Consider the following 25,681-nt stretch of genomic DNA (forward strand, 5'->3'; position numbering starts at 1 on the left):
CCACGCTTTTATCAAGGCTTCCGTCAGGTAGTCTTTCGAAATGAAATTTGCCTCCGATCAGTCTTAGCAACGCGCTTTCTTCAGACTCTTCCATTTTTGTAGCTCTGATGTGTGCATCAATGTAATCGATGTACCAGGAAATCATGCATTGACAAAAGTTCCCCTTTGCTTGGAATGCAAAGTGTGATTAAATGTGTTATTTTTTTAACGCGTTATGGAGCACATGCATCGAAGCTTCTCAGCTGTGCTTGTGCTAAGAAAAGGAAACATTTTAAAAATAACTTAACATGATTGTCAATGTAACCTTTTTTAGGGTCTGTCCCTGAGACTTATTAATTGTCATCGCGAAGCAGAGCCTTACTGGAAATTGGAGGCATTTGAATTGAAATGGGAGATTAGAGGGTGTAACGGGGATGCGAGGAATACAAACTCTCTCACTTGAGCAACCGCCAGTAAAAATAGTTGCCTCAATTAGGTTCTTTTGCAGACACGTGACCTGAAGTCTCGTGCCGTTACAAAGTCTCAGTGGCTGTAAGGTTTTCAGTAATATTATTGGTGTCCCAACCCACAAAATTAGATTATGCTCGGTAGTGCATGGAGGATTCAGAGTGTGGAGAAGCCCTAGAGACAGCGTGTGTATTAACTTATGGATTTTTCTGTGAGTATTTGGTGGCAGCGTCACAAAGTTGCTTCCGCAAGACTGCGTTAGCTGTGGAGCTCAGCTCAGAGCGAAATGAAGTGAATGGGAGGGGAGATGCTGACGTAACTTCCCCCCGCCTTAACTGTCAATCCCCCCCACAAACACAGTCTCTCGAAATTTGCATAAGCACAGTCCTTCACCAGCAATTTTAACTTAGTTAGAAAGTGATCAAAACTCTCGTTTATGCCCTGCGTCCTCTCATTAAACTTGTATCCCGCGAATATCGTGGTAGTCGTGGCATGATAAACGCCAGCGGCAGCCTGTCTATGAACTTAATTTAAGGAGCGTGTCTACAAACTTAATTTAAACTTACGGTTTACACTGTGCTTTGTTTCCGCAGTAGCTGCACTTATGAATATGCTTGTATGCGTCACTCTCTTGATATTCTTTTTCTGCTTTCTCAACTGTGTAAAGTGTCTTTTCTTCAGCGCTCTTTGGAGCTCTGCCTTGTTCTCTACGTACTGCGGTCACAGTCAGTTCACGTGATTACGTGGGAGGCGTGATGATGCAAGACACAACTCCGCCTCCCACGGCCACCGAGAAGCAGTCTATTACAGTATATGGGCGACAAAATAGGTTACAGTTATGACCATTACACGTAGAATTTCGAAATGAAACCTGCCCAACTTTTGTAAGTAAGCTGTAAGGAATGAGCCTGCCAAATTTCAGCATTCTACCTACACGGGAAGAATTAGTGATGAGTCAGTCAGTGAGTGAGTGAGTGAGTGAGTCAGTGAGGGCTTTGCCTTTTATTAGTATAGATTGCTTTCACATCCTTACATCAATGTTTGTTTGAAGACGACTACTTAGCAAAGTTACAGCAGCAGTGTATTTTAATGGTGAAAATAAAAATGATAAGTTCAGCTTGGTCTACATGACCCAATAGAAGTAATACAATACATTATAACTTTTAGATGAACTGAAAGAAGTAATGGCAACATTTTAGTGTTCAAATATACCTCTATTACTCATTTACTCTGATGGATCAAGACATTAACAAACAATTGTTTGGGTCTTCATAACACTTACAATGCATCAGTAAAGTGTTTATTCATCTGTGCAATGTGACATACTAACAACACGTCACTTTGGAGTGGTCTGAGGGGGCTTAACTAAGACACTTTACACTTGACATTGCATATTTAGTATCAGACCTGTGAACTCTTTGTATTAACAAGTCATTTTATCATCATGTCACAGAGATGAATAACCTATCTATCTTCTTTAAGCATGATGAAGACCAAAAGAAGCCTTAAGTCTTGGTACATAAAGTCAGAGTAAATGAGTAAAGGATGCTTTTTTGCAGTTGTCACACACATGCGACTAGGAAGGAGCTGTGTGGACCAAGTGGAGGTAATTACTCGCCAGGCTAGGGGGTGGCGGGGTGCACTAAACATACCTCTCTTTTCTCTACAAGCCAAATATGGGAAAACCTGCCTGATTTAACATCACTTCCTGTTCCAAAAGGAGGCCATTATCCTGCCGACTACGCCACTGTAAAAGAAGTAGTTTCAACACACCGGTATATTGTTCCTGGCTGCAAAAGGGTATTGAAAACAGGAATGATCTGGTTGGTTTGAGTTCCAAGATTGAACTAATGAGGTTTTGGAAAATGGCGGCTTTATATGCCATGAATTGGAAATGATGTCATCTGGCTGGAACCGGTAGTGACATCACTCTTGCCACCAGAACCAGAAGTGGCGTCACTCTGCACACCGGAACTGGAAGTGACATCAGTTTGGCCATTGGAGCCGTAAGTGATGTTAAATCAGGCAGGTTTTTCCATATTTGGCCTGTAGAGATAACAGAGGTAGGTTTAGTGCACCCCACCACCCCATGGCCTGGCAGGTAATTACCTCCACTTGGTCCACTCAGCCTCTTCCTAGTTGCAATTGTGTGACACAGTACTTAAACAATAGTGTTACGGAATTGACTATTGTAGAACTGTAGGCCCGTGTGTTTCGCTAGTACATACATCAAATTGGCACTTGAATGAAACATTAATCGAGTCCCTCCAAAACTAGATCTTAGCTGTGTAAATCGCCCATGGCCTGCCTGTGTTACATTCCCTGCTGTTTTCCATATTGTAATAATCTACTGCTCTTAAAAAACGTAAATGTGGCCTACCAACTATAATACAAACAGTTTTTATCAGGTACTAATGTTAAAAAGATGCTGGCAGCACATGGCACAGAAGGCACATGAGAAGGTTAACACTGGGCATACTTGGCTCCAAATATTAAGAACTGGGCTACAGATAGTAAACTCTCTAGCATAGTATGGCAGTGTCCTTAAAGGCTTAACCAGGAACAGTTAAATCAGCCGCCTGACTCTCAATCCTGTGCTCACTAAGCTTTATTATATTGCTCACACAGGAGACTAAACATAGCCTTACTAAAGATAATATAAGCAAACTTGTGAATCCAAAATTGCCAAAGGAGATTCTCAGCTCTTTGATGTAATGTGTGATGTGGGGTTGTGAGACTGTGTCTAACACGTTAGATGCAAGTTGTGTCACTGACAATCGACCTTTACAGTATTTCAGGAAGCCTGTCTTTTCACATGGTAACTTAACATTGCATTTTCCTAACAACAGAGTTTACTTCCTTCAAATGGTATTACTGGGTATTTTACTGCATAATGAAATACTTTTTAAACAGGGTACTTCATATGAAGGCCTTTTACAACATACAGCATCTGAATGGCATGGTGATGTAGTTATTAGTGCTGCCAGCTTAATTAATAATTCATTAATTACATTTATGTAACACTTATCTAACTTACTCAAAACACTTTTCATAGACCATGAGGAGCCACTTCAACCACCGTCGATGTGAAGCACCCACCGGGATGATGCAACTGCAATCATTTTTGCACCAGCATGTGCACAACACATTAGCTATTAGGCGTTGAAGGGGCGAGAGAAATACGTAGTTCAGCCAGTTAGAGACAGGAGATGTTTAGGGGGATGACCAGGTCATGTTGGGCAATTTAGCCAGGAACCTACTCTTTTCAAAAGATGCCCAAGCATCTTTCATGACCAAAGAAAGTCAGGACCTCAGTTTTACATATCATTTGATGGACGGTGACAATTCTTGCAGCACGGTGTCCTCATCACTGCACTGGGGTATTGGGATTCACACATAGTACACTGGGTAAGCACCCACAAAGGCCTCACCAATACCAAGTTTTTGGTTCCTCATCCAAGTACTGGCCCTGCTCTGCTTCAAGTGGATTATCTGTTCTGAAGTGCTGGTGGTTGGTGCTCCTGGCTTAGGAATACAACATCCTAGATCTGAGTCCTTTGCCTGCTTGTTGTCTGTGTGGTGTTTGCACATCCTCTCTGTGTCCTCCAATTTACTCCTAGATATCCTCACACATCTCAATGGCATGCTGTTCTAAATTGGCCACATGTGAGTATAAGCAACTCCTGCAGTGGACCCGCCACTTCCTTTCTTGTGCCCGATGTGGCCAAGACAGGCTGCAGCTCAGCACAATCACAGCAATGCAAGCACTTAAAATTCTACTGAAATCGTGTGGCTGGGCTCCTGATTTTGGCTTATAACCACTAGGCACCAGCTTTCCGTCCCATTCACTCACTCACAGATGGGAACAATTTTAAGAAAATAATATGCATTTAAAAAATTATACATTCTTCCATTTCACATAATAAAAACTTATGTTTGTATTCTATATCTTTAAGGATGGAAAGTCTTAAGGAAATTTCACATGATCTAATTTCCCACCCATGTAGGAGTCAGCAAGGTGGTGACAGTGGACATCAAAGGCAACAGGCAATGCTGGCTCAAAGTGCGAGATCTCACCAAGGGAGTGGCATACAGTTTTCGGGTTCAAGCCAAGACTATAGCCTTTGGACCAGAGCTGGAAGCTAACATCACAGCTGGACCATCAGATGGTAAGCAGTTTTGTGGGGTTGGGGGGGCTGGTGTGAGAACCATTGCTGTGCCAAGTAGATGTTACTGCTGCCTGCAGATTAGTCAGGGATAAAGCAGATAGCTAGTGGTAGCACCTGATGTAGGTAGCTAATGCAGATTAATTGTCTGAAACAGACTGATGGGATGCAGAATACCAGAAGAAGGTGTTCTCTAAGAAGACATAAAATAAGGAGATGCTGTTTCAGGTTATGCAGGGTAATATAATCAGTGCTGCTGCAGATTTCCAGAAGGAGAGAAATAGCAAGCTGCTCAAGGAAAAGGTGGGTCACATCAAACAAATGTTGGTAGAGATTACAGTACAGAAGAAGTGAAGAACGGATATTAGAAGAGAAATGGAGCCAACAGCTACTGCTGCAATTACTGTAAGAAGAGAAGAAGAAGAAGAAATTGCTGCCTCCTATACAACTCTGGCTGGACCATAACATACAGGAGCCATAGCATACATTTGGTGCTACGCTGAGGATAAAGAAGGAGAAGTAAAAGAAGAAGAAGAAGAAGTAGAAGAAGAAGAAGAACAATGAAGCCAGTAGTTAACTGCTGCAGTTATTAAGGAGGATTATAACAAATACTGTATATACTCGAGTTTAAGTTCTCCCGTGAATAACTCGGGGCTTGATTTTTCCGTATAATTTCCGGTATTTTATAATGTCGGTCGTATAAGTCGAATGTGGAAAACGCCCACCTGAGAGAGTAACCACGGAGCACACTGCCTTTTTTTTCTATGTATTGTGCCTACGTGACCACACGGTAATACACAAACTATTCCAAAGCGACATCTGCACTGATTTGTGTTTTTTGTATCTCACACCCTCATACACCTTTATCATAAGAGCATTCTTTATCTATGATGGAGCATTTGATCAGAAGAAAATATGAAGCTGGTTTTAAATTAAAAGTCGTTGAAATGGCAGAAGAAATTGGTAACCGTGCTGCTGCAACAAAATTCCATGTGTCTGAGAAACTAGTGTGAGATTGGAGAAGGTAAGAAGATGTCAAAAAAAATTTAAGTGTCGAATTTTTGAACTGGCGTATAAGTCGGGGTTTGATTTTATGATCGATTTTTTGGGATTTCAAGGCTCGACTTATACACAAGTATATACAGTATCTGCTTCATATAAAGGGGGATGCAACAAACAGAGCAATAGAGCCAACAGCTACTGCCACAATTAAGAAGAGAAGAATTAAAAGAAATTGCTGCTTCATATACAAATCTGGCTGCACCATAACATATGGGAGCCACATCATACAGGTGACGTTACTGCTGAGGATAAAAAAAGGAGAAGTAAAAACTGCTGCATACTAGATATAGAAGAAGAATGAAGCCAATAGTTTCTGGTGCAATTATAAAGGAGGAATATAACACACATCTGCTTCATATAAATGGAGATGCATCAAATGAAGATTATTAGGGGGCTTCTGAAGTAAATACTGTCACCTTTGTGTATTGATGTAGCAGCTTCCTCTGAGATTATGTCAAGATGGGTGAAGCAGATAGCTGCGCCTTCGGGTATGGAATGGGCTTAAACTGACATCTGCTGGAGTATAGTAGCAGCCACACTTGCGGCTGCACCATGCCTGGTGTTTGCTTTCTTACAGATATATAATATGTGTTCATATTTTATATGTCAATTTAGTGTTCTACAGAGAATGTCTTGATGGATTCAACAGCAGACGGGGGAATTCTTTACTTGTTGTGCTAGTCAAATGCAAAAAAATCTGTCAAACTGAGTGCATTCAGCTAATGGTTGCTACAAGAGCACATTTCTCCAACTGTGATCAATTTTACTTAGAAATTTAAAAGGACCAAATTTTACAAATCTTTGGAAATGTATTCTTATGAACATGGAAGTAGACGGCGCAGCCGAAATCTGAATGAATGTTCAGGTTGTCAGTTAAATCAGAACACAGTTTAACTCATGTCAGCTTGGGAAGGAGAATTAACCAAGTATGTGGAGTAAGGATCAAAGATCATTTTTGATTAGTAGCCTGTGTGCAATCTGTTATGCATTCATGTATACTTAAAAGATTACGTGACTTAATATGACAAAGGTAGCACTGGTTAGCTTTAGAACAGCATTTATTTTAGGAACAGCTCTTGTTCTGAAGACTTAGAATTACCTAAACAGACTCAGAACAAACTACTTTGTCTGCAGGCCTTTATAAATCATCACATATTAAAGAATTCAGCTCAGGCCCTGGTTAACATGCCCTGTTTCCTCAATAATAATGTCTTGTAATCAGCAAAAGTGAGGTGACTCTTCTTTTCAGGTGTTTATCACCCTTGAGTAGTCAAGTGGAAGCTGTTCTGCTCAACATCTACTGATGCCACAGGACACATGATCAGTGATGCTCCTGGAATCATTGGATGTTTCAGATGTTTCAAGATCATGTATTTGTTCCAGCTCCAGCAGATTAAATGCTAGCTTGTGTCCAGTTAGCACACTAGCTACTTAGACCCCAACTCTCTTTTCTTTCGAGCCACAGCCATCAAGAGGTTTAGTCTGCTGCTTTAGTGGTCTTGTGGGTGACTCGCCTCCTTGTATCTCCTACTATGCACAGAAAGCTAAAGTCCTTGATTAGGGAACAGACAGCCAAACCTCCACAGAGAGGCCTGTCTCTCCATCCCACTGCTGACTTTGCCTGACCAGTCCCACATATTTGGTGAGCTTTCTCTTGGAAGCTTCTTCCAAACATTCATCCCATGGGACTGTCAGCTCTAACATCACCTCTTGCTTGGTGATCTGAAGATGACAATGTCTGTTCACTAGATATTGATAGCAATGTAGCTAGGGAACTCATGTTCAAGGTCCACCAACATCTGCCAGTCTCCTGTTAAGGCCATGGTGCCTACAGGTATTTTTTTTCCTGTGGTTTTGGTCGCTTGCCCACTTTAACAATCTGCTTAAAGGAGCAGGAACCCTTGGCTGTAATAATTCCTGTACTGATAGTTTCACTGAGAGTCTTGAGGACTTGCTCACTCCACCATCTGTAACATCCTTCATCAAGTGTGTTAGAGCAGCAACTCAGGATGAGTTCTAAGGAGCCTCATTTGGAGCACAGTAGACAGACTGAAGACTCTGCTTTACCTCAAATGTGCCAGTTCAGTGGAGTGGGTAGTATGACATACACTGCCCAGAAAAGGATTTGTATGTGGTGTAGCACAGATTTCCATATCTCCACTCATGCCACCTTCCCCTCAACCTCATTCTCCCATTTACTCTACATTCCCTTTTGTCTCATCATGACAGCCATTGTTGATCTTTCCTTCTCAACTACTGCTTTTCTTGTTGAACTAGCAGCTGCTCCTCCTTCCCCACGGTGGTTGTAATGTGAGGGCCTCAAAAGATCCCATTCCAGCTAGACTATGTGCCACTCTGCCCCCTTATCCAAGAATTCAAAAAAAGAAGAAATCTTCTGACTAGGCTAATGATAAGAGAACAGTGTGGTACTATAAAGGTGCATTGCAATAGGAATGAAGAAGCCATCTGTTGTCTTAAATACTAAATACTAGTGTGTCAGAGTACTGTATGTTAGGGCTTCATATCTCATTTCTGTTTTCAAACCAAACCCTATAGATATGTTGCATATTGTGAAAGTTAATATAGAGAAAAACATACAACATTACCATTGTCTATTCATTTTCTCAGCCTTCTCAGTTTTTCCAGTCAATTCCAAGTTATCATTTTGGAAAGCATCTTTTACAGAGAGATCTGTTCTGTTGTACAAAGCATAAAAGTCCAAACTAACACACAATAGAGCATTTCATTTACAAGATGACGTGAATAAGTTTAAGTGACTGATAAATAGTGAGAGTCTGGGTGAGCCCTGCCAATGTTCTGACATTAAAGCAAAATATGAAACACTACAAGCTGAATGTATGCAGTAGCTGACTTGACAGCAAGCAATGACACATGACACAGCAGAGTCAGCATCAGGATTATATGGCTAGAAGAAAGATGAACTAAAAGAATTACAACTAAATTAAAGATCTAAAATTCTAGAGAGGAAAAAGCTGATCTAAGCCTTTAATGGTAATGCATGTAATCTAAATTTGTGCCTTTTTGGCAGGTTCCCCAGGTTCTCCTTTAAATCCATCAATCACCAAGTCTACCAGCTCTCTCACAATACGCTGGTCTGCTGGAGATGCTGGGGCAGGACCGATCACAGGATACGTCATTGAGACCAGACCCTCAGGTAAGACAGTAGCATTTATCAGGGAGGAACGGATTAGGCACAAATCTACGCACAATAGAGAACCTGTGAGCAGTATTTTGTGTGTCTGTTTATTATGTTCTTTCTTTTCAAATAGATGAAGGACTCTGGGACACATTTGTGAAGCACTTGTCCCCAACCACTACATCCTACACTATCAGCCTGGACCGACTTCGGCAGGGTGTGAGCTACGAGTTCAGAGTCATTGCAGTAAATGTGTTTGGCTACGGTGAGCCAAGTGCGCCCTCTGCTGCCACTTCAGGTAATGAGCTGGTTGCCTTCTTCTGATCATATCAAAGCAAAATGACTGTATCAGCACACGGAAGGTTTGAGGAGTTTTGGAAAATTCAACCAAGACGCACATTGTCTAATGAGCTGGTGGATAACAAGCTGAAAAGCAGCTCTGCCTTTGTATGTGTCTGTGTGCCATTCGCTTGAAGATTAGACTTGGGTTGGTGGTCCACGTTATGTGAGGTGACTTTACAGCTTTTCACAACCAGTCAGTGGCTAGAAAACAATAAAATGAGAGAGTTTGGTGGAGTGACCAAATTAGGAAGATGCAATCTTTAAATCTGTAGTAGAATAAACGGAGAAAGTATTTCATCTAAGGAAATGTAAAATAGAAAACGAAAAAAAAAATCCTATTTAATGATTGCATACTGTGTAAGAGGTTGAATGGCTTTAGTCTGTGGTCACCAAATAGTTCTCAACTGTTTGATTTCTAGAAATAATCCTCATATATTGTTCAGTGATTATAGCAACGTGGATTATAGTATAGTGGTTGGGGCTGCTGTCTAACCAATTCAATGTCCTTGGTTTGGCCCAGTTCCTACCTGTTATCTCTATGGATTCTGCATGTTTCCACAAAGTCTTTGTGATTTCCTCCATGTCCCCAGTGACATTAATATTAATTGGCAATTTTAAATTGCCTATGTGTGCATGAGTGGGCCTTGGAATGAACATATTTATCACATGTAATTGACCCATTAGGGTCTAATGTCCAGTGAAACCTGCCTTGAGCTCAACGCTGTCAGGATAGGCTCCAGCCCCCCTCAACCTAAAAGGGATTTAGACAGATCTGAGGATGTTATGTTTATATATATATATATATATATATATATATATATATATATATATATATATATATATACAGTACATATGTCTGTGTTTGTATGTACTACATAAGGTGACAGAGCATTGACTTGGAGCCCCCCATTTTTTAATAAAGCAAGACTTCTCAGTACATGTACTATAATCCACAATATAGTCTAAATCAGTAAAACCATGCATAATACTTCCAGTTCTGTAGCTAATAAATGTCAAGCAGCAGAACTGACCACCAATAGGACAATAAAAGGATTTTAGGACATTACAATGCAAAACATCATTACTGAAAAAAATTGAATTTAAAAAAGCAGTCATGTTAGACTCATTTCCTCTTTAATAAAACCAAACAAAATTTAATACATCATTAATAATAATTAGGTTTGCAGCTTTTTCCACCTGGTGGCCACTTCTGTTTATAATTTAATTTTACAAGCTAACAAAGTTGTACTTTCTTAAATGGGAAAGAATTTTTTTTCTGTGTTTGTATGTGTGTGTGTGTGTGTGTGTGTATGTCATGAGCGCCATGGAGGACTGACTGATATATGAAGCCAGTGGCCAGGAGCAGTTCCATCCACCATACATTAGGTGGCAGTGGTCTGCTGGGGGTGTCCCAGCCTGGACATTCACTGGGGTTCATGGGAACTGGAGTATGAAAGTGCAACCCTGTCAGGACCCGTGGGTGCCACAAGAGGGTGCTGTTGAGGAAGGACTGCCCTGGTCCTCAAACAACCTGGAAATGCTGTTTCCTATTTAATTAAAAAGCTGAAATTCAGCATTGGACATCTAGGCCAGTGGGTATCCACAAAGACAGAACATTTTGATATGTCAATATCCATCCATCCATTTTCCAACCTGCTGAATCCGAACACAGGGTCACGGGGGTCTGCTGGAGCCAATCCCAGCCAACACAGGGCACAAGGCAGGAACCAATCCCGAGCAAGGTGCCAACCCACCACAGGACACACATAAACACACCTACACACTAGGGCCAATTTAGAATCACCAATCCACCTAACTTGCATGTCTTTGGATTGTCTGAGGAAACCCATGCAGACACGGGGAGAACATGCAAACTCCATGCAGGGAGGACCCGGGAAGCGAACCCGGGTCTCCTAACTGCGAGGCAGCAGCGCTACCACTGCGCCACCGTGCCGCCCAATATGTCAATATTTAAGGGTAAATCCCATACACAATAAAAAAAAAATTGGTAACATTTTACATTGTGTCCATAATTACACTGTAACTACAATGTAATTACCTGTATAAGTACAGTGTAACTATGAGTTATTACTCCGTACTTACTGTGTAATACAAAGTAACGCTATAGTTAATTACTCAGTTGTCATTGTTATTCTACAGTTTATATAATTACAATGTAACGATTTATCACTGTTACAAAAACAAATGAACTTACATAGTAACATTGTATCTGTACTTTCAAAATGTAATAAAAACATCAGGGTATGTAACTACAACTATGTAACAGATGTTCCATGGTCTGGGCAATTGTAATGGAGAATTGCAGTGATAACTGCGTAGGTTTTTAATGATATTAGGACATGTAGGATGGGTTATGTGGCCATATGTGTGAGAGTGTGAGTGCTGGTATGTTTGCCAGTGGGCCCTGCAATGGGATGGCTCCCCATCCTGGGCTGTTTCCTGCCTCACACTCCAACACATATGGCCATGTAACCTATCCTACATGTCAATGGGATGTGGCAGTAAAACCCATGAAGAAGACATAGGGTGACGTAGAAACGTACAAATTTTACACACATATCTCCAGACAGAATTCCATCTCAGGATAATGGATCCATGAGGCAAAAGTATTAACCATTTTGCAAAGGTGTTTTCACCATTTAAAAAGATCTTGAAATATCATCAAAAACCTATGCAGTTATCACTGCAATTCTCCATTACAATTGCCCAGACCATGGAACATCTGTTACATACAGTAGTTGTAGTTACATACCCTGAAGTTTTGTATTACATTTTTAAAGTACAGATACATTGTAACTTTGTAAGTGCACTTGTTTTTGGATCAGTGATAAATTGTTACATTGTAATTATATAAACTGTGGAATAACAATGACAACTGAGTGTTACTTTGTATTACACAGTAAGTACGGAGTAATAACTCATAGTTACACTGTACTTATACAGGTAATTACATAATAGTTACAGTGTAATTATGGACACTTAATATAATGTGTTACCAAATATTTATACCCCAAAATCTCAAAAGTGCCTAGACCAGGGGTCCTCAATCCCAGTCCTGGAGAGCCGCAGTGGCTGCAGGTTTTTGTTCTGACCTGGTTGCTTAATTAGAAAGCAATTCTTGCCAATAAAGCACTAACAAGCTATGAAATTAAATTAACTCTGCTATGTCAGGTCATTCTCATATCCTAGATTTTCTTTCCCTTTCTATCATGCAAATGATTTGAAGGCTAAAATGGACGAGTAATTCTCAGTCCTTCACTTTTTTCTCTTCATTTTTCTTCCAAGTATTTAATTAAACCCAATAGTGCAGATAAATACACACAGGTGTAAATGTAAATAAGGTGTAAATGGAGAAATGCTGCTCTCTCTTGTCATTTGCATGTTATTGATAATAAGGAGCAATTAAAATAGCTGTTTAAGACAAAATTAAGCAATAAGGGCTCAAAATCACTAAAGTGAAGCAGAAGTGTTACTTTAGCAATAAGTGCTTTTTATTAAGCAACTGGGTTGGAGCAAAAACCTGCAGCCACTGCGGCTCTCCAGGACCGTGATTGAGGACCCCTGGCCTAGACAGATTTGGTTGAAATTTGGTGATGTTCTAGAAAAAAGACAATTAGTCAAGGTATGTTTTTTTTTTTGTCTATAGTTTTTTTCTTTGTTGATATCTGTTAATATTATGTTATCTTACATTCTCAGTGCTGTGTTGAGCATGTGCCGAATGAATGACATAGCAGAAGTGATTGATGGGCCACGTGAACAGAAGAATGGGGTGGAGTCGGGAGGGGGGGGTGATATGAGATATGATCACTTTGTGAAATGGAAAGTCTGGTGAAGCTTAAGGAAGCCACAAAGCTCAATGCTTATCAAGCTCTGTTTTGTTGCTGTTGACTACTTGCACTCTTAATGCCTACTGGATCACTTCTCGGTTATCCATTCTGCTCTGTTGAAGTTAAAAATAAATTAAAAAATATATATCCACTAGAGCAGTTATGAGCATGGAAAAGGTGCTATATAAAGTTATTATTATGGATGGATGGATTATTATTATTATTATTATTATTATTATTATTATTATTATTATTATTAATTATTATAGACTGTTTTAAGTCCATTCAAGGTGTGCAGATAGGCGATGACTAGTACCAGAGTTGTAACTTAATGGAAACAGAAAGGAATCCCTGACGTCACTTAAGCTTTTCCTCAAAATAACATTAAAATGTGTGTGTAATAAACATTTGGCATCGATTTTTTTTTTTTTTTGCACTTCCATTCTTTTTAACGTGTACTGTTGCTGCCACCTGGTGGTCAGCTACATTATAATTTAGTTAGTTTTAATGAATTGCAAGTGTATTTTAAAATCTAAATATTTTTGTATATAAGGAAGTTTATTATTAATAAACGTCATTCTTTACAGAATACGGATTTTTGCAGATTCTTCCCAAGCATATGTAGGTAGTTAGCTATACTGAAAAGTAAACTGGTGCCATGACCACGAATCACAATAACCAGTACTAACCACAAATCCTAACACCAGTAACCCATAGTCTAGACAGACGCACTGCAGAGAATATCTGGTTCATCTGGCCACAGAGACGTAATCTGTGAGAACAGGGTGGCGATGCTCAAAACAAACCTCGTCTCCCATTTATCGGTTGCTGTAAGGACTCATAAAAAGGCGCATCTCTTCAATGTGCCATTACTGCCACCTAGTGGCCACTTGTTTCATATTTCGTATGCTAGTAACGAAAACTTCATAAAGGCAACATAAAATCAAGTAACTGAGCACAGTTTACTTTTGAATGGCTCTTTGTTTTCCTTTATTAGCTTTGCTGCCTGCCTAAATCTTAAGTGCTTTGAGGTTGTCCTCACTGCAAAGGGCACTTTATTATATTTACCTTACCTCGCTGACAAAGCACACTTCATCTTTTTCTCTGTAGCCCAGACAGAAGTTCCCTTCTATGAGGAGTGGTGGTTCCTGGTGGTCATGGCTCTCTGCGGCCTCATTCTCATCCTGCTCATTGTGTTCACTTTAGTGCTGCATGGACAGAGCAAAAGATACAGGAGCTGCGGTCTGGGTAAGCAGTTTCAATGGCTCTCTTTTTCCACATTAAAGCTCTATGTCTGCTTGAGTTCTCAGAACTGGTGGTCTGTACTGTATATTCCACCTGAAACAGCGTTCTTTGACAGCTCTGTGCTGTATGAAGTGGCAACATCACCCTGTTTTGCAAGTCCATTTCGGATTTTTCTTTAAGCCAGAGTTATGCCTGAAAGTCTACATATTGCTTTAAAATATATAAAAAGCAATTAGACAAGGGAAGCCGTTAAGTTAATAGTGTTGGCCTTAGTTATGTTATTTTTAAAATTTTTCCAGATATGCCCATGATAGTCAGATTCTTCCAAGGCAACACAAAGAAACACTTTTCAAATTCATTATCCACGTGACTCCACTTGAGTGACTATATCATATAATTACGTACACCCACATACTTCTTACTCCCAGTCAGGGTCACTGGTTCTCACAATTGGCATACAACTTTTGCCAAGTATTGAAGTTTTTTGTGCCTGTTTTTAATGAATTTGTGAGTTTGCTCCAGTGGTGCTGTAACAGCATGTGAACACATTTGCTCAGGCTTTTCCCCTAATGCAATACAACATAACGTGGACTTAACAGATGTGACCCACGATGAGGTGAAGAACACGCACTTGAGATACACAACTTGGCCTTTATTCTTCAGTCTGCGGTCTCACAAGTGTTATGACTTTGGAGTTCCAAATCACTTCCAAAAATACCCAATCCCCAGCTAGATATAAGGGCAAACACAGGATCTTTAGAAAATAAAAGATTCATTTTTTCAAAATGTTCTGTAACAAAAGAAATTTCTGTAGGGCACAAAAGGCAAAAAAACAATAGCAAAGTCCCATTACGCTTCTCCAATGGCAAAGTCAAAAAACAGAGGAGAAGGTCAAAAACTCCAGAATTTCATAAAAACACAAAGCATGACAAAAGACAAAAAAATCACAAACTTCAGAGTGCAAACACAATGAAGCGCAAGGTGCTGTGGGATATCTCCACCTTTATAGGGCTGAGGGCAGGACCTTGCATTGATGGGTGGTGGCCCCGCCTCTTGGGGAACCACCCACAAAACACATTGAACATAACACATACTGTATATACATGGACAAAATCAAAAGCCAACAATAATGCCTAGAATAAACAGAAATATTAACACAAACAAAAGGACCACTAATGAAGATGACAAGATCCTGGCTGAGACATAACAATGAGAAATCAAGTAAAGCTGTAATTTACAATTACATAAATTTGAAATTTCTTAAATGGCATGTTTTTTTTTTTTTTTTTTTGATCTCTCAGGTAAGAACATCACCACAGTGGAAGAGTCTGTCACACTGGACAATGGAGGTTTCACATCTCTGGAGCTCAACAGTCGGCACCTAAATGTCAAGAGCTCCTTCTTAAAAAAGAATGGCACCAGGTAATTCTGCAAGACACTCCTTGGGCTCAATTGAAATTTAAACAATTCATCACTGACTGTTGTTTTGGAGTAGTCCTGTTTCTGGACTTACATGATATCATGCATATAAATGTGGTTGATGTTGATCCAGGAGAGAGAGAGATGGACTGGACTCAGGAGTGATGCTTCTTGTATTCTTTCTATGATCTGCGTTAACAACAAGGACAGAGTGGAGTTCTACTGAACTCTTGACAAACTGTGTACTCTTTCACTTTGGTTTTGCTTTGACAAAAGTCTCCACTACTCCAAGAAGTTCACAGGGGCAGTGCAGTCAATCCGGAGATACAACAGGACAGCAAAATGAGTGACACATCCAACCATCGCTGCTTTATATCAAATATTGTTTAAATTAGCCTATTAGTCTGTTTTGTCCGCCAATAAATCTGAACTCAAAGCTCCGTTCCAAATGGGTGTGTCTGTTCGTGTCTTGGTTTAATACTCCGGCAGACATCACCAGTCATATGGTTAGTTTTTACTTTTTCTTCTGCTAATTGATTGTGTTCATTTCTAGGCATTGTTATGAATTTCCTTAGATAGATAGATAGATAGATAGATAGATAGATAGATAGATAGATAGATAGATAGATAGATAAAACTTTATTAATCCCAAGGGGAAATTCACATAATCCAGCAGCAGTATACTGATACAAAGAAACAATATTAAATTAAATAGTAATAAAAATGAAAAATGAAAAATATAAAAAAGCAGACAATAACTTTGAGTAATGTTAGCATTTACTTCCCCGGGTGGAATTAAAGAGTCGCATAGTGTGGGGGAGGAACGATCTCCTCAGTCTGTCAGTGGAGCAGGACAATGAGAAAAGTGTCACTGAAGCTGCTCCTCTGTCTGGAGATGACACTGTTAAGTGGATGCAGTGGATTCTTCATGATTGACAGGAGTTTGCTTAGTGCCCGTCGATCTGCCACAGATGTTAAACTGTCCAACTTTACTCCTACAATAGAGCCTGCCTTCTTAACAAGTTTGTCCAGGCATGAGACGTCTTTCATCTTTATGCTGCCTCCCCAGTACACCACTGCGTAGAAGAGGGCACTCGCCACAACCGTCTGGTAGAACATCTGCAGCATCTTACTGCAGATGTTGAAGGATGCAAACCTTCTCAGAAGGTATAGCCAGCTCTGTTGTGATGCTTTAGAATTGTGTAGAATAACAATGACAGTGCAGTATATGAGATATGTAGAGAGACAGCCATCCCCATCAGGTCTGGAGTTTTTAAAATTAAACCTCAGTTTGTACTGTCATCTGGCACTTGGTTGACAGGAATATAGCAGGGGCTTCTAAAAATACGATTGTCCAGTGCATTAGGTGATGGAGTTGCAGTATAATTTTCTATGAATGTTACGCTATGTTACACACAGAAACAGCCTCAGCAATATGAGAGGTGTCCACAAAAGCAGTATTTACATACCACTGTTAAGAGGGGACTTAATAGAACAAGCAATTTCTATACATTGGCTTTCTTATTGGCCATTGCTACATAGTGCTTCTCAGTGTAGTTTTTAGTTTAAATGTAATCTTCCATACTCCTCTGCATTGCCAATGTCATGCCTTTCTAGGTTGCTACATAAACATGAAAAACACTATAAGATGTAAAAGATATTATATAACATTGGTACAAAGATGGGAAAAGCACTATACAGAAAATATAGTTATTGACTCATGTCTCTGTCTCACACACACATAGATAGATAGATAGATAGATAGATAGATAGATAGATAGATAGATAGATAGATAGATAGATAGATAGATAGATAGATAGATAGATAGATAGATAGATAGATAGATAGATAGATAGAAGTGAAAGGCATTATATCATAGGTAAATAGATAAACACAACCATCTGGAAGAAGGCGTCACTTCTTTCCAGAGCGCCCAAAGCAAAGGAGCTCCAACACCTTTAGACAGCTGAAAAATCCACAACAGACATGTTATTCTCACAGCCACAGTTTTATTTCCTTTTAATGCCATTGAGCGTTGTTTTTGTTCAACCTGTTAAACGTGGATGACTGTGTTGGCACTGTTATTCCCTTGGATGATGAGGATAGATAGATAGATAGATAGAAGAGGCACTATATTGCAAATATATGATAGAAGACAAGCAGTCCACGGTATCTCTTCCCTGTGTATTTTCTCTCCTCCTTCAACTCTTCTCAATAAGCCTTGTCTGCCAACTCAAACTCCCCGGGAGATGTGGTCCTTTAATGTCAGATCTTCACTTATGAAATAGGCTCTGCACTATATAATAGACAAGATTCATTTAAAATGTCTTTTAGGATCCTGTGGAATTTTCACATGTAGGTTGCATAAATACGATGAGAACATGTAAGGGTTGTTAAACTACTCAAGATCAAGCAACAGCAAAAAGGGAAAAAGTGAAAATGGATAAAGAATTATATGGAAGGTTGAGTATCAAAACTGATAAAGAGCAGCAAGGAAAGGTCAAAGCAACAAATTCACCATTAAATTGTGCTTTCAGGTCTCCACCCCGACCAAGTCCAGGTGGGCTGCATTATTCAGACGAAGACATCTGCAACAATTACAATGGTGCAGTGCTGACAGAGAGCACCACACTCACGGAGAAGGCCACCGAAGTCTCTGAATCAGAAGTAAGCAGCTGCCAGGCATGTAATTGCATTGCAAGGGACAAAACTCTGAGTTTTGCAGCATCTTAGACTGCATGTGTGTCTATTTGCTTTAAATTTTCTAGTTTTCTTATTATCAAATTCTGAGAGTCACAGTGGGTAGTACTTGTGACTACAAGGGGATGCCACTGAGTCCCAACTTTAGACACAGCTCTGGGTTCAAATAAAATTAATTTATTATTCACACAGTACCTTTTTCAAGATGTAAAGTCACCATAACACAACCACAGTCCTTCCCCTCTCCCTCCATTCCTCCAGATGAGTGTCGTCCACTGCCTTCCAACTCTGACTCATCTCCCATGATATGATGGCTTCTCTTATATTGGACTTGGGAGCGCTTCCAGTGCCCTGACATTGCCTGGCCTAGTCATGTGGAAGTTCAGCAAAACAGAGAGACCTTCTCCCTGCCACACCCAGGAGCCCCCCCAGGGCTGCCCTTCCAAACTACAGGTCCCATGGAACCCTGTGAGACTCCAGACTTGGACCTTGCCAAAGCAGCACTGCCATCTCACACACTGGAGGTTAATTAAACCAGTCTCCCCTTTGTCCATCCAGTATTCAAATGTCCCAATTGTGCCAATAGGAACCGAGGGTTATCCTGGTCAGGTTGTACCTCCATCCATGTTTTCCATCCATTATGGCCTCATAGCCAAGTAAGGAATCACTCTCCATTCCAGTCAAGATGCCAGTCCCTCTGTTATGGCATTTACAAACTACATATGCTTTACATGTCCTCCTCATGTCTCCTGTTTCTTTTTGTGGATTTCCTCACACAACACAAATTTGGTTACTTTAAATTGGCTTGGTGAGAGTGTCTTCAATTCAAATCAGTTCAATTTTGTGTTTGGTTCTCTTAACTGTGTTGGCTCAGAGTACTTGCACATGTTGGCAAGTATAATCCATTAACATTAAAATATTATACCATAAAAATGTCTATATTGTAGCCACCAGGGGGCACACCAGCTCCCCCTAAACCTGACACAACAGACACAAGGCACAAGTCCATCACAACACACGTTTTATTTAGCCCTTCCTTTCGTTCCCACCATCTCAGCACAGTTACAATGAACACAGCACAATATACAGCACACAATGCCTTTTCTTTATTCTTCTATCCTTTTCTCTTTCTCCTTCCGCTTCCAATCCTCCTCCAGTAAGCCTAGTCTCTTTACCTCCTGACTCAGGCTCCCTGAGTGAAGCGAGGCGACTCCTTTTATGCTGCACCAGGGAGGACTTCAGGTGGCTAATCAGTGTTATCTGGAAGTACCCCCAGGTTGTGGTGGAAACCCAAAGTATGGCTCTGCAGCTCCCCCTGGCAGCCCTCACTGAACCCAACAGGGCTGTGCCAAACTTCAGCTCCCATGGAGCCCTGCGGGAATCCAAGACATTGCTGCAACTGAAGGGAACTTCCATCTAGTGCTCCAGGGAGGCAATGTCCTGAGCTCCCCTAGTCCTACCAGTATATCGGCCTCCTGGATCGGAAATGGCCCTGGTTGTCCATCACAATATATAAACACATAAATTATGTTAACCATACAGTAAAACAGAAGCGAACAGAAACTTCTCAATTACAACAATAGCAAAGTATGACAGTAACTAGTCCACTAATATTATACTTCAGATTTAGTCAATTGACAACAGAGGAGAGAAAAATGAAAACACCAATCTACAGGAGAACATAAACCTCTGAGAGGTCCACCATCAGTTATAAAAGACATAGTCACAGTTCTAACAATATGGGACAGATGATTGACCTTCCTGACCTGGACCTTTTTAAAAAATCAGAAGTTCATGCAGGACAAAGTTTAGTCTGAGGAATCCTGCAGTCAGCAATTGTGGGCCAAGCAGCTGACAAGGTAACAAAGTAATATTTCAATAGCACAGATTTTTTGTACTGTTAAGGATTCCAAAAATGTTTTCACCAGTTGGCAAACCGTTGGGGCAAGTGCATTCATTTACAGGGACATGCGGTCAGGGGAGGCAAGGGAAGGAGAGCCTCACCTGTCATCATTAAAAGTAAAAAAACTAATACTAATAGCATAAAATAAATTTATCCACTGGTCTGTGCTATAAATTTGTTTTCTGTATGATTCCAATAATTTTGATAATTTTTACAGTCAAAATCGTTAAATTTACGCATTTCCCGTTCAAATACAAGGGAGAAAGCGAGATGTGGCAGCAAAGAGCCTCGCCTCACCTCACCTCAGACTGCGCTCCCCCTCACACACTGGGTTGATGAATACAGTTGGCGCATGCCTGTTGCGGTCTCTCTTTATGTCACCAATATAATGTTTGCAGACACGTTTATTATACACCCTGACTTTCCCTGACTTTCCACAGTCTGGCTAATATCTTTAATGAATGTGTGTTACATATTTATCTTGCTGATCGGACATAAAACTGCAGTGAAAAGCCACAAGGTGAGGCAGACAATACTGTGCCACACTGAAGGTGTTGGATCTGAGCCCAACAGGTGCTCGTTGCTGCTGTTTTTCTATGCAGAGGCTCTGGGCACCAATAAGTTAGCGATATCAGAAAGTCAAGTGCACTGTAGCGGTCTGTTTATTTTTATTCTTTTGTTCCAACTGACTGCCAAAATGGATGATTAAGATTTTTAAAACTAAAGGAAAACAAGGAAGACTTTTATAAGAAAGAGACAGAGATTTTCGTGGAGAAGGATAGATGCATGGACTTCCTTTACAAATAAAGGTAAGACCATAAACGGTTTTCAATTTTATAAAAAATGGGATCAGACTAAGAAAAAAAAAACAATCCAATATTTAAAAACCAAATTTTGACCTTAAATAAAATTTTCTTTTGTTTTTGTTGTTATCCTTTTGTTGAACAGTCTGTAGTAAAATTGCATCAGAATTAAAAGCTTTTAAAAACAAGTAAATATTTCAATCAAGGTCAAAATTGAATTCCTTTTTTGTACACCCCTCAATACTTTCATTTGTATTGAATGAGCATGAATTGTGTAATTGCAGCGCCAAATTTAGAACACGTGGAGGGTTCAGAGCAAATGTGCTCTCTCCACTCTCTCTCGCCACTATAGATGTACTGTTCTTTCTTAGCCAAATATGCACTTTATCTATGCGTGTGTAAAGAATGCTGATGAGATATGAAACATAACAAGTAGTCAATGTGCAGGCTGCCAACTGAATAGTGAATAAGCTACTCTTTTGGGTTCATATATTTGTAAATCTGACTCTGAAGGAGTCAGTGCCTCACCAGCCATGAACCTCACCGCATGTCACTGTTCATTCAGATGGAGAATACTTTGAAGGAGATTAAAGTTTCAGTAAGTAAAATTAATAAAACATTTTTTTTCAAATTCCAGTTATTTTTGGGTATCCATTTGTATATAAATTGTAACTGGTGGTAGGGAGCCAGAGCGAAGCAGCAAGAATCATTAGGGTACCAACTTAGTAGCCTTGTTTAAGTATTTCAAACCAAAAAGTGTAAGGGTGTATAAAAGCACAACAAAAAAGATGCTGACCACAAAATAAGCTCACACAGATTTATCTAATATTGTCTTAACTTTTTGCTCTCTCACAGGGCATCTCATTTGCTGTGGTTGTGAATCAGACTCCACCTTTTGGGGCTGTCCCAAGTGGAAGGGACGAGGCTTGCTCTGGGCATCACAGTCAGGGTTGGGTGCCCTCACTGGGTGTCTTCTCTGAGCTGCGGGGGGAAAAAGAAGATACCATTAGCAACATCGCACCCATTCGTCCCAGAGCCATAAACACTTACCTCAGCTGAGCCCAGAAGATGAGTCCCAGTTGCACATGCATGACAATACAGACTACAGTACCTTTCAAAAGATGCTGTTATAGCACAGAGTGATGCAATAGTCAAAATGACGGAAAGATATAAAAATTCATCTTTAGGCTTCAGTTAACTTGTGTTACTGAGCTTTTTTCACTGATAAAGGCAACTGAAGCTTTTTATATTCTTACAGTGTCGTCTTTTGTTCAGTTTTCTTTTCATTTTGTATCAGTTGCATGTTCAGTTGCACTCCGGTCATTATAAATGCACAGACTGGAGATAATTGCTGGTGGGTTTTTTAGGAAGTAACCCCGTGGGTGGTAACCTTTTCAGGTGTAAATTTTGCTGCCATCTTTTGAACGAGTTGTCCACAGTTGTGTGTTCGCGTTCGAGAATCATGTCTGGCCCCACAAGACTAGTGCTGAGATCACACAGGAAGTTGGAGTGAGATCAGCACTTATCCAATGAATGCTCGTCAAGCACCAAGGTGGCACCATGTAAGCTGACAGCAATTTAATGCTTTGCCTTTCCTTTCCTGCCTTTGCTAGGTGACAGACAGCGACTATGAGGATGACCACCCCAAGCACTCGTTTGTGAACCACTACATGAGTGATCCCACCTACTACAACTCATGGAAGCAGCAGCAGAGGGGACTGAAGCACTCTTCGGCATACGCATATGAGGAGTGTGCCAGCGCAGACAACGAGGCCTATTATCAGACTGTGGTTACCACTCACAGCATGGGGGGCACTTACACTCCTAGCGGTCAGCCCACCTCAGGCTCTCGGACTCCTGTCACTGGCTTTTCCTCCTTTGTTTGATGTTGGAATCTTTCTTTACCCGGCTCCCTGTCCCAAAACTGCAGACAGCAATTTTGACTCTCACAAACAGTCTGAAGCCAATTGCTGGAGATAAAAAGTGAAAAACAATGAAGACGTCTTTATATCTCTAGATCTATATCTGTGGGTATGAAATGACAAATTTTGTAAATTCTCCTGCTTGGATACTCGGTGCTGTCACCGAACTCCTTTTTTCATTTGATATGATAAAACTGAGCAAGATATTCCTAAACTGGAGCACCATCTTGTCCTATGAGGGTTATGTAACAAGAGAGCCGCACTCAGTATTGGCAAGGAACGATGTTTTAGAGGAGAGACGGGTTTCGTAGATGTGTCAGTCTGGGACACTTTATTAACTGCATATGGACAATGCAGCCTGTGCTTTCAAATGGCCAGCACCTTATGGAAAATTGGACCTGAAGTGCACTTTTAACCTTTTAACAATGGCCCTTGGCCCTTTTATGGTACAAAAGAATGGGTGATATTGAAGTTCTGCATCGTTTGCTCACTTATCCAAAAAAATCTGCATTTCTGCCAAATGAAGTGGGCACTTGGCTGATTACCTGTAGTTCACTTCCAAAGAAGGAGGACAAAACAATGTCAAAAAGTGTCAACTGAAGTGAGGATTATGCATGGGGTGCGGCTCGCTGGCCACGGGGGCCAACAAAACAGAGCTCCACAGTGACAACCACAGCAGCACAGTCCAAGTACGTCAGACTACAGAGCCAGCGGCATCGGGATATGCAAGGAGTGCCCGCCTGTCATCTTCAAGAGAGCCAATCAGCTGCATGAAGTGCCCATCAATCAATTTCCTTGCAAAGCAGCCAATCCGCTCTCGTTAGCTGTGGAGCTCTGGGCTTTCCCCTCGGACTTTGGAACTGAGTTCTGCCCGTTGTATTTCTCTTAATTTAAAATATGGATCTATTGAACGGCTTTGGAGAAAGATTTTTTGTGTATTTTTTAATTTAAGAAAAAGAAAAAAAATAATGATACTGCCTTTGCACACATTGACTGCACTCTCAAGCCATATGGATATTTGCTTTAATGGGGGGTAGGGGGATGTGCATTTGCAACTTTTTTTTAAGAATTTATTTGTTATTTTTACAGATAAGAGTTACTTGATGGTAAGCTTCATTTTTTTGTCACTTTTGTCCTTTTTGGGTAGTAATGTATGAGTACATTTTTGTACACCTGCCAATTTTTCGTACATTGTACTTGTTGACCAAGATTATGTCACTCTATCATCTGCCTGTGTGGAGCGCCGTGAAGCTCACAGGATGTCCCTAAAAATGAAGGACAGCTACCTGCTTTGTTCAGTGCAGCATACGCACTAGAGGATCAAGGAGAATGTGCCAGTCACAGCGTAAGGGATGAGCATGCCAGGCTGCAAGTGGATCCAATTCAAGGCCCGCCACGTTAGTAAATGCAATATTCAGTAAGTCACTACATGCATTTATAAGAAAAAAAGCAAGTTGATTGGAAGTGACATGCCTGTCACTTAGAGTCACCATCACCATGAAAAGTGAGTTGGATTTTTTTTCCTTTTATAATTCACTTTATTAATGAAGGAGTTGCTGCCCACTTGATGTTGTAGCAATAACAGAGAAGAGTGGCGGAGTGGCTGTTGGTTCTGCCTCACATGTCCAGCAACTAGGGCACTGTCTGGGTGAAACCTGCACATGTCCTCTGTGTCTGCACGGGTGTCATCTTCCATAGCTTAAAGACGTATACGTTAGGCAGATAGGTGACGCTACATTGGATCAGCATGAGGTTGATTAGCAGACATTCTGGCTTTAAAAAGTTGATTCATGGAGGGCGAATGTTGTACCTTCTTTGAAAACGTGTGAACCTCAGCCTTGAAAACAAAAACTGAACAATACAATTAAATTGTTCAACAAATTTGGGCATGGGGAGCAATTTCTGTGACTTTACAGTCCATTGGTAGAAGTCAAGAAGAAGAAGGTGATTTCAGGATGACTCGTAGAACTTCCAGAGGACCGGGCTTCTAACATTCTATTGTCCTATTTAGGGCTGGTTTTCTCCAATCCATCCATCCATTATCCAACCGGTCAAGAAAATGAGTGGTTGGGAAAGTAGATAAAATGGATATTTTATGAAGTGGGTAGGCGGCACGGTGGCACAGTGGTAGCGCTGCTGCCTCGCAGTTAGGAGACCCGGGTTCGCTTCCTGGGTCCTCCCTGCGTGGAGTTTGCATGTTCTCCTCATGTCTGTGTGGGTTTCCTCTGGGTACTCCGGTTTCCTCCCACAGTCCAAAGACGTGCAGGTTAAGTGCATTGGTGATTCTAAATTGTCCTTAGTGTGTGTGTGTGTGCGCCCTGCGGTGGGCTGGCACCCTGCCTGGGGTTTGTTTCCTGCCTTGCACCCTGTGGGATTGGATCCAGTAGACCCCCGTGACCCTGTAGTTGGGATATAGCGGGTTGGATAATGGATGGATGAATGAAGTAGGTGTTCACTGCTGTGAAGTCCAGGTACTCAATTAATGTGCTGCTATGCAAGTGGGTCCATTTGGGAGTCTAGCCAAAGACAGAAATAAATCTCACTCATTGTCTTTTGATTAAATTGGGCTTATTAATGACATTAAGTAAAGTAAAGAGTTCACTCAAAAACACAATCAACACTATCTTCCAAGCAGTCATGTTTAAAACTAAATTAAGTCAAACTGA

At 40.7% G+C, this 25,681-nt stretch overlaps 1 protein-coding gene across 4 annotated transcripts in view; it reads left to right on the top strand.

Annotated features, from left to right (window-relative positions):
* sdk1a (sidekick cell adhesion molecule 1a) overlaps positions 1-25,164 on the top strand; it is a 1,556,037-nt gene extending 1,530,873 nt beyond the window's left edge. For all 4 annotated transcript variants that reach the window (XM_039774120.1, XM_039774121.1, XM_039774122.1 and 1 more), the window contains 7 exons: positions 4,455-4,616; positions 8,725-8,850; positions 8,966-9,130; positions 14,133-14,270; positions 15,569-15,689; positions 18,225-18,354; positions 22,707-25,164. In XM_039774120.1, the coding sequence (XP_039630054.1) occupies positions 4,455-4,616; positions 8,725-8,850; positions 8,966-9,130; positions 14,133-14,270; positions 15,569-15,689; positions 18,225-18,354; positions 22,707-22,979 (1,115 nt within the window). In that variant the 3' untranslated portion in view covers positions 22,980-25,164. The remainder of the gene's footprint in view (positions 1-4,454; positions 4,617-8,724; positions 8,851-8,965; positions 9,131-14,132; positions 14,271-15,568; positions 15,690-18,224; positions 18,355-22,706) is intronic.
* Positions 25,165-25,681: the final 517 nt, after the last annotated feature.

The sequence above is a fragment of the Polypterus senegalus genome, chromosome 13 (genome assembly GCF_016835505.1).
Source record: "Polypterus senegalus isolate Bchr_013 chromosome 13, ASM1683550v1, whole genome shotgun sequence".
NCBI classification, from domain to species: domain Eukaryota; kingdom Metazoa; phylum Chordata; class Cladistia; order Polypteriformes; family Polypteridae; genus Polypterus; species Polypterus senegalus.